The following is a 14,592-nucleotide window of genomic DNA, read 5'->3' on the forward strand; positions in this document are numbered from 1 at the left end:
CAAGTGAAGAAATAAAACTGGAGAGGGCAGTAAGGAATCTGCAGCCTCTGCTCTTCCCCCTCACGAGTGACAGATGAGCAGGTCTGTTGGCCACCAGGGAAGGTGAGAGGAGGATCTTTGCAGGAGTTTCTTACTTCATGGAAGAGGCTGGAACAGGATTAGGTGTTAGTGGAAAGGTGTCTTGTGCTATAGGCTGCTGAGCAGGACATTCAAAGGGGCATTTCTTTGTCAAAATATTGCTGGAGTCTTAAAAACAAGATAAAATCTGGGGGTGAAGGAGATGAAGTGGCTTCCCAGAGTGTCACGGTCTGTGCTCATGGATGCCTTAGAAATACAAAGGTGAAGGTTTAAGTGCCAACTCTCTTGTCCTGGGGATCTGTGAAGGTGTTTGAAGAGAAGAGCAGGACTGGCTGAGGGGATAAAATACTTTGGGATTGTGTTGCAGTCCACAAACAAAAGCAATGAGTCCAAAGTGGATCCTGGAATGCTGTAAGTGGGAAACAAGCTGGAGACTTTGACTGACCCTTTACAGCTTCATCAGTCCATAGGAATTTATCATGTCTCATCCTAAAGGAAAAATACAGCAAAATAATGAATTCCCACTCTAGTTTTAGCACTTCCATAGACTTGTAAGACTTTGTAATGCAGCACAGAACGATATTTTAAAATGCTCTCCATTCAAGGACAATTAAATTTAAGTCCATTAGATACTGGCTAAAAGCAGCAGCAGAAGAGAGGACTTTCTTCCAAGTAAACTAGTCTGGCAAACAATCATTATGCCAATTAAAGTGAAACTTAGCATAGAAATTTCCATGCCCAGCCATGATTCCTCACCTGTTTTCAGTCACATACATTTGAAACCAAAGAAGTGCAATGTCAGCTTAAATGGTAGTTTTAATTCTGCGCATGTCTAAAATACACACATGAGTGGGAAATGTTATAAAGATATGGGGTTTTTTTTAAAAATTACTTCAGAAAAAATTCATCTGGATTAATTTCAGTTGTGGAATCCTTCCCAGCACCCATGGAAAGCGGAGCAGGCATGGGGGGTTTGAAGTTTCAAACTTGCTGTGTTCTGGCACAACATTATTTGAAGCACAATATTGGTCTTGTCCTGCAAGCAACTAACTTTGGAATCTGACAGTGGTTTGCCTTTTCTGTTGGGAGTGCTGGGAGGTTTAAGCCTGGCACATTTAACAGGCAAAACCTTGAGCAGGGAAGACCCCTGCAATGACCAGGATAATTTATTTGGTCTCTTCTGCCTCTTTTTTTTGAGTAATCACTGCTTGGTCAGACCAAATCAGGATGTTGGTATTTGCTTTTTACCCAGTTGATACTGTTTGGGAAAGTGCCACCAGGTTGACTCAGAGGATGTGAACATCTGTGACAGATGAACTTGATGCTGAGCTACGAGCTTTGGGAGAAGCCAGCTCTACCCACATTAGCATTTTGTAGAAGTGAGGAGTGAGGGAAGGAAATAAATGTGAATCTTTAAAGCAAAATTGATTGGAGAGGTTGCATTTGTAAGTAAAGTGGGTTATAAAACTGGAGCTGGCAGAGGCTTTTAAAAAGCTTGTGCTAACTTCTGATTTAGTGTTCTGTGTCTTGGAGGATCAGAGCTGAATGTAAGGCCTGTCACAGAGCTGGGAGTGTTTAAAAATAACTCCAGACCAGCCTCAGAGGTGCAATACGTAATGGGCAGAAATCCATGTTTTTCAAAACCTCCTGAGTGAGGCTGAAGAGGCTGGAGATGGGGGAAATGCTGCATGATTATCTGAGGGAGCCACAGCAGTACAGGTGGCCAAGGAACACAGAGGAGTTGGGCTGCCAGAGGGAATGGAAGCTCCCATTGCAGGCTGCAGATCAGCCCAGCCCAGTTCCAGGCTTTGCACCTTCCCAAAGTTTGGCACTGTCCCACATTAGACAGCGAGGACTCATCCTAAGTTTTGATGTTTTCAAAGTTGAAGACAGATTCGGGTCTATGTAGGAAAATATTTTCCTTTTGGACAGAGATACCAAACCCAGCCTTTGAGTGGAGCTGGAGCACTAAGCCTGGCTTTGTTTGGATATGGTAATGCCAAAGGGCAGAGGTGGCAGCTCCTGGGTACCAGTCAGGTCAGCTTGGCTGTTCTGCAAGGGAAATTTCTTTCTCTCTGCATAATAACATTTTGCAGGCCTGAAGGACTGAGGGAATGTGTTGTTTCCCCACTGCTACCTTCGCTCTCCACACACAGTTTGCTGTGCCCATCTGCTTGCAGCTTTATTATCACACTCATTACAGAAGTCACAGACCAGTTGCCTGAAGAGAAGTGGGATGGGCTGCCATGGGCTTCTGGAGCTGCAGTAATGTGCAGGCCAACAATGGGCCCAGTGTTCTTTCAGCTGATGATTAAGTACTTGGCTCATAAATACCAATATTATGTAATTCCAAAATCAAGTCAGCAAATTGTGACCATATGCGAGACTCCGTTTAGGAAGCCTTGAGTCTTCCAAAGTCAGTCTGAGGAACAAAACAGGCTTCTCATTAAAAGCTGGTGAGAGCAGCAGTAGTGACTTAATCTTCTTGTCTCTCCTCATGCCCATCTCCTCCTCACTTGATCCAAAGGCCTGTGGGGTTCTGTGAGTAGGGCCAGGACTGGTGTTTCCTTGAGCCCTGGCCCTGGCAGTCAGCTCTCATGTCAGCTTCAGTGGGGGGTGTGGAAGGTTGTGTGGTTTATTTTCCTCTCTGGAAGGAGGAAGGCAGAGCTTTCTGCTGAACAGAAGGGCTGGAAAGCAGTACAGCCTAGTGATCAGATAAATTGTGCAACTTGGATTCTAACTCCAGTTTACGGCCTCGGGCAAGTCACTGAGTGTTGGGAGGTCCAGCTTCCCACCTCCCCAGGGGAGCCAGAGGCTTTGTTCACCTAAGGTGTGACTTCCACAGTGATCCTGCAATATTTAGCTCTTAAACCTAAGACCTTTCCCTCCTGATTTGTTTTTAGTATGTTGAGGAACACCTTCAGAAGCACCATGCTGATGAATTTGCAGTGCCCTGGCTGTTGCCTGGGCTCATCAGCAGGACTGCAGAGAGGTCACTGGGGTGACAGGGCAGTGCTGAGTCCAGGTGACTGAACGGAGCCAGTCCCTTTGTGTCCTGCTCAGCAATAACAGAGGGTTCAGCAGTGCCTGTGTTGGATCCTCTGCTCAACAGACACAAGGAAATGGGTGTTAAGAGCTCAGCACAGACATGAACATCAGCAGCCTTTGGAGTTCCCTGCCCATCTCTCTTGGCAGTCTCTGTAGGGATGATCTGCTGAGGGTGGTCAGCACTTCTGGATGCTGAACTGCAACAATTATTTTCCTTGGAAACGATTATATTTTCCACTGAATGCTGCAGCAGGGAAAAGCACTGACTGTTTGGTGGAAGGCAGGAAATCACACATGTCACTGTCATTAGAATAAGCACATCAGCAGCTTCAGTCAACTGTCTGGTATCTTCAGGCCAGTTTATAGTTTCAGTCTGGATTTATTCTTGTCTACAAGAGGAGCAAAGGCAGAGAGAACAGAATGAACTGTGTGAGGGAGCACACACAGGACGGCTCCCACAGGCTGCTCTGAACTAACCTGGAGTGAAGCTTTCTTCTGCAGACACAGTGAGCTCACCAGGTGGCTAAAGGTACCTTTGAAACATCTGTGACCTAATAAAAAGCATCTCGCACATCCTAAGGAAAGCCTTACACTTGGTGGATGTTTCTCTATGACAATGTTGTCTTTCAATATAAGTGAGCTTTCTTAATGCAACAGGTGATCAACAACTTCCCCTCATCTTCCCCAGTTTTAAATAAAAGCTTTTGGGTGATAGACTTGAGAAGACTAGAAGAAAGATCTTTGTGGTTTTTTTTTTCCTTTTTTGCCTTTTCTGCTTCTTTTGCCAGAAATGTTGTTTTATAACTGTTTTCTGAATGAGTGAATGAAAGAGAGAGAAAAGGAGAAATACCAAAAAGGAGAGAGTCGTTAGGGTAAACCATCTTCTCACTGAAAGAACTCAAAGAGAACAGCAACAACAACAAATTTCCCCCAAGTTTTTAAAAAATTAAGAACATTGGTTCCCTGTCAGTGTTCCTGTGGGAGGGACAGGCTGCAAATTGAAGCTGAGGAGGGATGGGAAGCTGCTGGGAGAGTGGGTGCAGTGCCATCACCTCAGATGGCCCCTGGCCTTCCTGCAGTGATTAACAGGAGGTGGTTCCCTGCAGTGATTACTGTGTTTTAAGCAGCTTGGTCCAGCTTGGAGCAATTCCCCATCTGACTGGGCACTGGGCTTTGCTGGCTTTGGGATATCAGCTGGAACCAGCGTGATCCAAGACAACTGGGAGGCAATGGTGTTGAGTGTCATCTCTTCAGTTCTGGGAGGCTGGAGATGCTGCTGAGAGCATTTAGCAGTTCTCTCAGAAGAAGGACCAGGCTGTCATGTTTACTTTGCTGCCTGTTTACTGTAAAAAGTCCCTCTGCAGAGGTCTGTGTGCACAGTGAGGCTTTGGAGCTTTCTGCCAAAGATTCAGCCAGTACAGACAGTGACTCTAACACAGGAGGTTTGTTTGACATCAGGGCTAATTAGCAATTATCCAAATCTTGGAGCAAGCTCCTTCAGACCTGGTTTGTTCCCCCGCCCCCAGCAGGCTCGGCATAAAATTCCATCTGCCTAATTTGCAAATGCAATTGCTTTAATTATGCATCCAAATTGGGAAAGTGTGTGCTTAAAAAGATAGACAGCTAAATCTATGCATGTAAGATGATGATATATATACAAATTAGCTGTGAGCCTGCTCCATCTCAGAACCTGCCCCCTCTGAGGATAACTTTTAAAAGAAGCCTTTTAAAGACTTCCAGGCTTACAGGAGCTAAGACAGCCTGTACACAGGATTAATTTGTTGTTTTGTTGCTGTTGCTTGTGCAGTTTTGTTCTACACAAAGACATGATTTTCTTCACCCAGAGGCAACTCCTGCCACAAGGGTTAGAGGTGCTGTGAATGTACCTGCTGCTACACTAGAGAAACTTTCTGCCCCAAGAGATGACAAGTGCAGGGAAGTGAGATTGAGTAGGGATGGAGGCACAGGAATGTGGGTCGTGATAACTGATGGTGAAGGCTGGAGAACGGGCCAGGGAGCTCAGCCAGGTGCATCAACAGCCTCTCTTGTGCCCTGACTTCATCATAGCAGCCCCTGGTACTGGTTTTCCCTGGATCATCCTGAGGCTCCATTCCTACAGCTCGGCCTGGTGGGGTCTCTCTGCTGCCAAACCGGCGCTGTTCTCTTGGGGTGGTTGTGCCAGGCCTTGCTTTGCCCTCATGGCTTCTTCCTTTCCTTTTTGACCCAGATGAGCAACAAGAGGTCGAACAGTTTCCGCCAGGCCATCCTGCAGGGGAACAGGAGGCTGTGCAGCAAGGCCCTGCTGGAGGAGACGGGGCTGAGCCTCTCGCAGAGGCTGATCCGGCACGTGGCCTACGAGACTCTGCCGCGGGAGATCGACCGCAAGTGGTACTACGACAGCTACACCTGCTGCCCCCCGCCCTGGTTCATGATCACCATCACCATTGTGGAGGCAAGTACCCCAAAAACCTCTGGGAACCCTCCCCACGCTGCCAAAGGCTCTGCTGGGGCACAAACAAGGGTTAGAGTGGGACTCGTTTAGATCCAGGCAAGGACAAACATGAAGCTCGCGGCCACTTTGGTTCCCTGTTGGGGTGTGTGTAAGTGGAACTGTGATCCTGTCATTGAAACAATTTGTGTATGACAGGACTTGGGAAACTATAGTCATTGAAACAATTTGTATATGACTCTGCAGAACTTGGGAAACTACAGCAAAACTTTCTGAGGAGTGAAAGCCGGACAGTTCTAAGGAAACTGGTATTTCAATAATGGAATTGGAAGACAAATTTTTGTATGGCTGCCTCTGTTCTGTGAACAGAGAGAAAAAGGAGGGGAGAGAAACTGGATTAAATACTCTGACCTGCTCATCTGTTGCCCGGATGAGATCTCAGCACAGCTGCTGAGTAATGTGCTGGAAAGAGGAGGATATAACGTGGGCCTGACCAGTGGGGTGCTGAGTTCCTGACTCAGTGGCTGGTGTGTTACAGAAGGCCATATATAGAGTTACCTCAATGTGTTGCAGGTTCCTCAAAACAGGGAACTTTCATGCTGTGTGACACTGTCAAATGAGAGAAAAATTATTGTATATGCACCTTATTTCTCGATGATTTTGAGCTACAAAGTGCTTTTCAGTGAGAAAAGGCATTTGCTCACCAAGGAACCTCTCTGCTCTTCTAGGTTGCCTTTTTTCTTTACAATGGAGTGGTATTAGACAGATTTGTGCTGCAAGTCAGCCACCCCTTGTACCTGAAGAATGCACTGCTGTACCATCCCCAGCTCCGTGCTCAGGCTTGGAGGTACCTAACCTACATATTCATGCATGCAGGGTGAGTACTGACAAACTGGAGATTCCCCACAGGCCAGGTTCCCCAGAGAGAGGGAGGAGGAGGAAGTGACAGAATCATTTTTAAAAATCAATTCTAAATTGTGTGTAAAAATCTGGAGCTGTTGTGGAGTGTTGGGCCATGAGGGGCAACCCTTTGCAGCTCTCTGAAGGGAGAAGGCAACACGAGGAACTTCAGAGATGTCGCTCTTCTCCCCGGCAGTGTTGGCACCATTTGCTGTACACTTCCCAAAACTCACCAGGTCCAAGCCCAGTGTCCCTCTAAAGGAGCTGTGCAGGTGGTAGGACAAGTCTGCAAGGATGCTGGACTGGTATTTAAAAACTCCAAGGGTGTGTTCTTGCTAGACTACCTAGCTGGGGTTGGAAAAGTCACTTAGATGTGCCTGTGATATGTCATCTCTCAGGAATGTCCCTCCTGCAGGGACTGAGGTAATGCCTGGAAGCCAAGACTGAGCTCCCAGTTGGTCCGCACTGTACAAACACCAGTGTTCCCAAAGAGCTGCCAATCCACTGACCACATGGACAGAGAAAGGTCCATCTCATGTAAAATGCAAAAGGTGCACAGTAAAATGAATCCTCCTACATTCATATGCAGCAGACTTGGGAAAAGAATACAAGGCATGGGATCCTAACTCTCTTCTAGCCCTCCCAAAATTCCAACAGACTTAGCTGTGTGATGTTTCTGATGCCATGGTGATGAGTGAGTGCCACAGGAAAGTTCACCCTTATACAAAACACTCTACCCCCTCAGAGCAGTTTCTCAGATCATTATTTTCACACATTCCTGGCAAATAATTGCAATTTTCTTTAATTCTGTCATTGAAAAAATTACAGCAACAAGCCTTTCAGCAGTAGTTTAGAGTTTGAAACTGCATAAGGACCCTTTGTTCTTAAATAGAAAGCCTTTCCCATCAGTCAATGTTCTTCTATGAAAGATCAAGCTGATCTTTTTCTTTTTCCATGTTTCTGATGGAAGATATGCTGATGTCTCTTCTCTGCCATGGAATAACTGCCTTGGGGTGTAATTGCCCTGAAGCACAGAATGTGCCCCAGATCTCTGGATAAAAATCACAGGGCAGAACAGACTCCACTCAAGGGAAGAGAAGGAAAAAGTTTTTAGAAGAAACTTCTGAATGTGGCAAAATCTGTACTCGGTGTGTTGAGTCCCTCCAAGGAATCCACAGGTTTCAATGTGCAAGAGGAGACTGTTGGGCTTAGACATGGGGCTGGTTTTGTAAAATGAGAAGTGGGAATTTCCATCTCTGAGGATAGGGGGGGAAAACTGGGCTTGGAAAAGGAAGGAGCACTTGATTTTAGCTAATGTTGATTTGTATTTGGGCTCTCTGCTGCTGCTGGTGGTGTTTTACTGCATCACTCACACGACCACAGGTTGCTTTGGGATCTGTTTGCAGAGAAGCACCTGCACAGGGACAGGTTTTGTGTCCTGGTTCCCTAAGCTGTGCCAGGTGACCCTTCCCTGGAGCAGGCAGGACTCTGGCATTGCTCACACTCCCAGGTTTGTGTCACCCCTGTGGCTGGCCCAGAGTGGAGCAGTGGGGAAGGTGTTGAGCAGAGGACTTCTTGTGCTGATGGATTCCAAATCCTTTAGCTACACAGCCTGAAAAACAATGGAGAGTCCCCCTGGAGCAATAAACCCCGTGATTTATCTGCAGTGTGTGGAGTTAAGCTAAATGTTCCTTTATTGCTGACTTCTGTGTGTGAAGCTCCTTTCTCGGGAGGAAAACCGATAAATCTTGGAAAGGTAATAACGTTTTTAGTGGATGCCCATCATTCTCCTCTCGTTTTCAAACGGGAGGATAACACAATGCCATGGGTCCATTGTTATCCTGCTTCCAGCTGAGACTTTTAAATGGAAATGTGGACTGCTCCTTAATTTAGTGCACTGGGTCTTTTTTTGAAGAGCCAGTGGCAGCCAGAAGGTGTTGGGGCAGGCAGCAGTTGCTAAGGCTTGGCTGGCTGTGCCTCTAGAAAGATTCCAAAAATGTACAGGCTGTGTGTTGGTCCTGGTGGAGGCAGCTTTGTCCAAGGCTGAAAAGGCAAAGTTGTAAATTCTGCCCTTCTGCTTTCATGAAAAGCAGACGTTGATTATCTGAAGCCCACACATTTGTATCAGTGCCATAACTAATGACTTGCATTGATGCTCAGTCCCATTTGTTTGGTCCCAGGGAAGGAGAAAGTCTTTAATAAATCAATGAAATTGTCATTTCAAGAATGACACATTCAGCACTGGCAAAGGGTAATTATATTTTATGGGTTCTTATTGACTGTGGAGCCTTCAAAGCTCTTATCATGATGGGGAAGAGAAGTGAATGGGATTGCTCCTGGGAAGTCTTTTAAGAACAGCTGTGAATCAGAACAGTCCCTTTAGAGTCCAGGATAAACTTTGCTGAGCTCTTACAAAAGCTTCCTTTGAAAAATCAGACCCAGGGCTTTGTGTGAGAATGTCAGGTGGCACCTCATGACGTTGTGTGCCAGCCAAGGCTTCTGCCCTCCCCTCTGGGAAAGGGCACTGGGATGCTTTGACTCTTCTCTGTGATCTTGGTCTGACCTTTGCTGGTTGTTCCTAATCCAATTCCTGAGTTCTGTGAACACGCAGGACCAGAACAAGTGCCAGAGTATGACCATGTCCAGTGGCTTCCAAAGCCCTGAGGAAGGAAATAAGAGAACTCAGCTCCATGCAGCAGCTTCCCATGATGACAAACTGCAGTGCTGAGTGTCTTGTGCAGGAGGGAAAATTATCTTTGGAGAGAAATTCAATGCAAACAAAAATATTAAGATGCCAGGAAAGGACTGTTTCCTGCAGTATCATTTCTAGCAGTTTTTTCCGGTCCAACTTTAAATTCTCATTTATGAGCCTGTTCTGTTATTACTGCATCTCACCAGCAGTGTTTTTCCCTGATGTATATGGGAAATTGCTATGGTAACATGAAAAAAAGACCAAAACACTGGAAATGCATACAACTTAAACCAAAGATTGCTGGTGGCTGCCTGTGAGCCACCCTTTTCTTGTGCAAAATGGGTTGTAGGTTATCAAAGCATTAGCTACCTTGCTTTCTTTTCCCCCAAAAGACATTGGCCTTCTGTGTTAAGGTACCACTGTGTCATTTAGATCCACCTGCTTTGTAAGCAGCCCCAGGTACTCTCCACACAAAGAGCAGGATACTCTGGCTCCAGTGGGATGTCACAGCCCTGTGAGCCCAGGCTCAATCTCAGGCACTACCTCGGTGTTGAGGACCCTGTTCAGGGGCCTCGTGCTGTTTTTACCACACTGGAAGATCCTGCAGATGGAAAATATTTTTTTAGAGCTTTGAAAAGTGGCAGGACAGTTTTATTAAGTTGTATTGATTGGAACACCAAAGAACTTGCTTTGAAACTATTGATTCAGCTCAGGCCAAAGCTGCTGCACTGGAGCCTTTACCCAACCTGCCCATCTGAGCTGTCCCACTCTGCCCCCAGGCTGCAGGTGGCTCTGCACAGTGGGACAGGGGGGGTTCTCCAAGAGTTCTCTCAGCTCTTCCCATGGTCTTCGGCAGGAGTTTTGCTATGGACAGGACTGGGAACAAGGGTGGGTGAAGAGAGAGCTTCAGTGAATACACCTGGCCCCTGAGCAGAGATCAGAATGCCCTGTACTTCCCATTCTGACCAGGATCACATGGAATTAGGCACGGAAAAGAATCAGACAGCACACACTGTTAAGCAGCATTGTGGTTCAACTGCCTTGGAACTTCCAGACTCACCTCGTTCTTGACTTAACAGCCCCTCCCCATCATGGCACTGTGATGTGCAGGGAAAGGCTCTGTCATTAGGAGGGGAGAGGAGAAGAGCAGGTCAAATTTCTCCCTTCTGTTCCAGGCTCTGCTGCCATCTTGCTGCTTTTTTTTGACAAGTCATTTAACTCCTTCAAACAAAGAAAAAAGAAAAAAAAATTCTGACTAAGAACCAAACATTCTATGAGGTCTTTGGCTGAAAGGACCTGGGTGGATGTGAAAAAGATAAAAGCAGCAAGGAGGGAAGAAACATCCCAGCTCTGGGCCTGATTTTTTCAGGAACCATTGTTTTTCCCAGCGTTACAGTCTTCTTACGCGAAGCAGGTGCTGTTTGATTTTTCTTTCCAAGACATCTCTGCCTCAAGGGTAGACAAAGAGTTGGAAGAGAGGACAACTGTTGTTTTTCCTTGCTGCAGGATAGAACACCTTGGACTCAACGTTGTCCTTCAGCTCCTGGTGGGGGTTCCCCTGGAGATGGTGCACGGAGCCGCGAGGATCAGCTTTGTGTACGTCGCAGGAGTTGTGGCAGGTAGGTGACACCTCTGGATGCCCCGGGTGGAGAAGCAGCTGAAAGTGGCCTGTGCTGACTTTGGTGTAGGAGAAATGTTTTGTGACATTTGGGATCAGGAGAAGAGCAGTCACTGCTCTTCTGTGCATCGAAATCCTTCTGGGGGCTGGAAGTGGGAAGTATGGTACAGCTGGACATCTATTTCTATCCAGCCACAGGCTCTGTGTTTAGGAGACCTCTTAAAAAAGCACCAACAACCTGCTACTTTAAAATAGCCTTATTTTAGATGGTCTTGCTGAATGTGGAGGTGATGCTGGTCCTGTGCCAGATCTGCCTCCATTTGTCCTATCAGCTTTTTACAGCCTGAGTAAGCAGGAAGTATTTGGTTGTAGGTTGTGAGCAGTGCACAGCAATCTGGAAAACTCATCTGATCATGAAGCTGTGGGGTTTGATTGATTTTCAGCTTGTGCTGTATTGCTTTTATTTATGTTTGGAATTTCCAGCAGTTTGGAGGTGATGGAAGTTAGCTGACAATAGATCAACATCTAATTAAAACGGGAGGAGGGTGTGAGAACAACCAGAACTTCACAGTGGAACTCAGACAATGACTGACTGCCTCAGTTCCAGATTTATGGTGTTTGGTTGGGTATTTTTTCCCAGCTACGTAATTATTTTTTTTCTGTAATGAGCACATAAAGCCTTTGTAAAATGGGCTGCATTGGGTACTAATAAATCCTACATTCCAGGAGAGAGACTGTGGAAAGAGTAATTGGACTAGGACACAGGACTAGGCCCGGTACAAACACCACACTATTTAATGCAGAGAAAGGAATTAGCAGACCAGCTCCACTGTCCCTGGACTGTGATTTTAAAAAGCACTCACTGAAGTGGTTCCCAATTTGCAACTTCCCAGCTTTTCTGCATAGATACATCCACCAAAGCCTGGAGATTCACTCGTGTGTGTAAATACACTCACCTGTGCCAGGTGAGGGAGGCAGGGGAACACTGAACCTGCTGTAGTTGAGCCCAGGGGAGCACTGCGAGTTTCCAGCTGCCTCTCACCTTCCTGAGGCCATGGGCTTGCCTTTCCCACCTTATGAGCTATAAATTCTAGAAGAAAGTGCCAAATGGAAAGGGAAAACTTCCTTTCTTGGTGCAGAATGGAACTATAAATGTGACCAGACAGTGCCAGGCAGAAAAACATCCCTTGATACCCATTGGAATTGTTAGCCAGTTGTGAAACGTGCTTTATTCTTTGACATGTACCAGGAGAGAGAGAAGTAGATATACTCATGGTGAGGATGTGGCAATAGAAGGATAAGTCAGCTCCTAAACAGTCGGGAATAAACAGTAAAATGTAGACATGGGCCACAATTTTATGGGTTTTTTCTCATCTGTCTGACATGACTAAGAAGACACGTTGAAGCTGAAATCGAGAGTCTCAGTGCAGCGTCTGAGGACTTAACTGCAAGTTCTCATTACTCCTTCCTTTATTCCTCATTAACATTTTCCTTAATGGCAGTGTTGAGGAGCTGAGGAGTCTCAGGGCCATACAGTGAAGGAGGGAGCTGTCAGCACAGTTGCCTGGTGGAACCTCAGCACTTTCTTGACCCAGAATCAGCTGAGCAATCAGCACAGAAGTTCGTTAGATTATGTACTGAGGACTCTCTCAAGATTTTCCAAAGTGTCTTTTTCCTGTTCCTGCTCATCAAAAAGATCTTCATTATCCCTGCCTTGTGACACCAAATCTGCCTTTGTCTCTCTAGCTCTGAAATTACTCTTAAATTTGGCAATGAAAGGAGCTTTGAGCGGATCCAGGCCTCCAGCTGGGATAAGGAGAAGCAGCGTCTGTGTTTGGGTGCATTGTTACTAGTGGTGCCTTTATGTGATTGACCTGTCACTTTGCTGTCATGTGTCTCCTGCCCCCATCCAGGATATTTTTAGCTGGTTTTACTCTGAAGTTTTACAAGTAACAAGCTGTGCTTTGATCAGAGGCCTATGCTAAGTTACAAGTCCAGAGTTCCTTCTCCCTGTGCAAATATTTGTCTTGCCAACATGGGAGCTCCTTCTATTTTATCTTCAGGTGAGAAACAGGACACAGACATTTGTCTATCTCCTGCTTCCTTGTTATTTCAATCAGGGTATAAATGCCTTTTTGCAGCACATTTCTAAAGATACTTTGTTGCCTTGCTTGGCTGCTTTTAAAGTAGGTGCAGAGGAATCAATCACTCACTGTCTTGGCAGTTCTACAGGACTGGGTTGGCTCCACAAGCCGATCGATTCCCCCCTCTTTCTCTTTCTGTATGACTGACCTGCAGCAATTAGCACAACCAGGCAGTGGCAGGGATGTGGGGGAGGAGAGGGTGTGTTTTTTTGGCTGGCAGTTGTCCCAAACCCTTGTTCTTTCTGCAGGGTCCCTGGCAGTGTCAGTGGCTGACATGAGGGCGCCAGTGGTGGGCTCCTCTGGAGGTGTGTATGCTCTTGTCTCCGCTCACTTGGCCAATATAGTGATGGTGAGTACCAGAAGGACTGTCTGACCTCTCCAAAGTGAGCCAGGTGGCCCAAAGGCCTTGGAAATAAGGCCTGGCTCAGCTGTTGGTCATTCAGAGTTGAGTCTTGTCTCAGTGGTGTGCTCCTGCAATGGGAATGTGACACTGGGGCTGGTGGCTCGGTCCCCTGATGATTGGCAGCTCGCCAGGAGAAGCCAAAGGTGCTGGTAATCCAAGACTTATCATGTTCTCCAGGCTATCACCTATCCTTGCAAGGGCTGCCAAGTGTTTGAGGAGAAGGAGCTGCCTGGCTCTGCAGAAGGTGCAGACATGTTTCTGTCTGCATGTGCCATGTAATTTGAGTGGGCATCTAAGGAAATTTGATACTCAGTGTATTCGTGTGCAGAATGTCCCTTATCTCCATTTGTAAAACCCAGACTGCAGCTGAACCCTGGGTGATCTAGTGATGCCTCTTTTGGCTGCTTCACCTAATGAAATACTTCACAAAGGTTAGTAAATAGCAGCAGCATCATTCCTCTAAAGCTGGAAGCAGGAGCTCCATCCCAGCCCTCCCTAGGTGGTGGCAGAGCCCAGCACATCTGCCTGGGGGTCTCCTCAGCTGACACTGGCAAAAAGGGCTTTGCTGAGAGAGGAGTGTGTGTGGGGGCCCAGGGGTGCCTGTCTGTCCTGTGCCAGCAATGCCAGAGCAGAATAACCATTAAAATGATGATAATCCTTCTCTCCTGGCTCTGAGTGGGAAGATAACGTGGTTTGGCTGCAGCAGAGAAAGAAGGTCTGTTGGATGGGTGCTGGCAAACATGTGAGTGTGTGGTGGTCCTGGAGTCGAGCCTAAAAGAAAATCTTGTACTTAAAGCTTGTGTGCAGTGCAGTCAGCAGGCTCCAGCTGTGCCCCACAATGGTGCTGCTCCAGACAGGCTTTGGAGCAGCTGGAAGCAGGGAAATGAGTGATTTCCTGAGCAGAATTGGTCTCCTTTGCCGTCTTCAAGCTTTTCAGAGCATGAATGAGCTGGGGCTGGTGTCCAAATTGGGACACTTGAGGGCTGGCAGAGGCAGGGAGTGGAGGAGAGGGGCTACCCTGTACCACAGGGTTTCTGCTGGGGAATTGCCTCCTTAGATACAGCTATTTTTAGTATGATTTGTGCTCCCTGCCACGGTGCCAACAGAAGCAGGAGGGAGCTTCCTCTGCCTCCCAGGGTGGGAATGCAGACACAGGGGTTTTAACACTACAGTAGGAACAAAGGTTGCTTTAGAGCAAGAGGCTCTGCCAGAGGTGTGTGGAAAGTCTTCAACAGTTACCTTCCCAGACTTCTTCAAACA

The 14,592-nt window shown here is 46.8% G+C and overlaps 1 protein-coding gene across 7 annotated transcripts in view; it reads left to right on the plus strand.

Moving 5' to 3' along the window:
- The window catches only part of RHBDL3 (rhomboid like 3), a 63,862-nt gene that overhangs the window by 41,842 nt on the left and 7,428 nt on the right, over positions 1–14,592 (plus strand). For all 7 annotated transcript variants that reach the window (XM_027691357.1, XM_027691352.1, XM_027691354.1 and 4 more), the window contains 4 exons: positions 5,354–5,578; positions 6,304–6,452; positions 10,674–10,786; positions 13,178–13,278. In XM_027691357.1, coding sequence (XP_027547158.1) covers positions 5,354–5,578; positions 6,304–6,452; positions 10,674–10,786; positions 13,178–13,278 — 588 coding nt within the window. The remainder of the gene's footprint in view (positions 1–5,353; positions 5,579–6,303; positions 6,453–10,673; positions 10,787–13,177; positions 13,279–14,592) is intronic.

Source organism: Neopelma chrysocephalum, unplaced genomic scaffold, assembly GCF_003984885.1.
Source record: "Neopelma chrysocephalum unplaced genomic scaffold, ASM398488v2 Primary Assembly neopelma1_84, whole genome shotgun sequence".
NCBI classification, from domain to species: domain Eukaryota; kingdom Metazoa; phylum Chordata; class Aves; order Passeriformes; family Pipridae; genus Neopelma; species Neopelma chrysocephalum.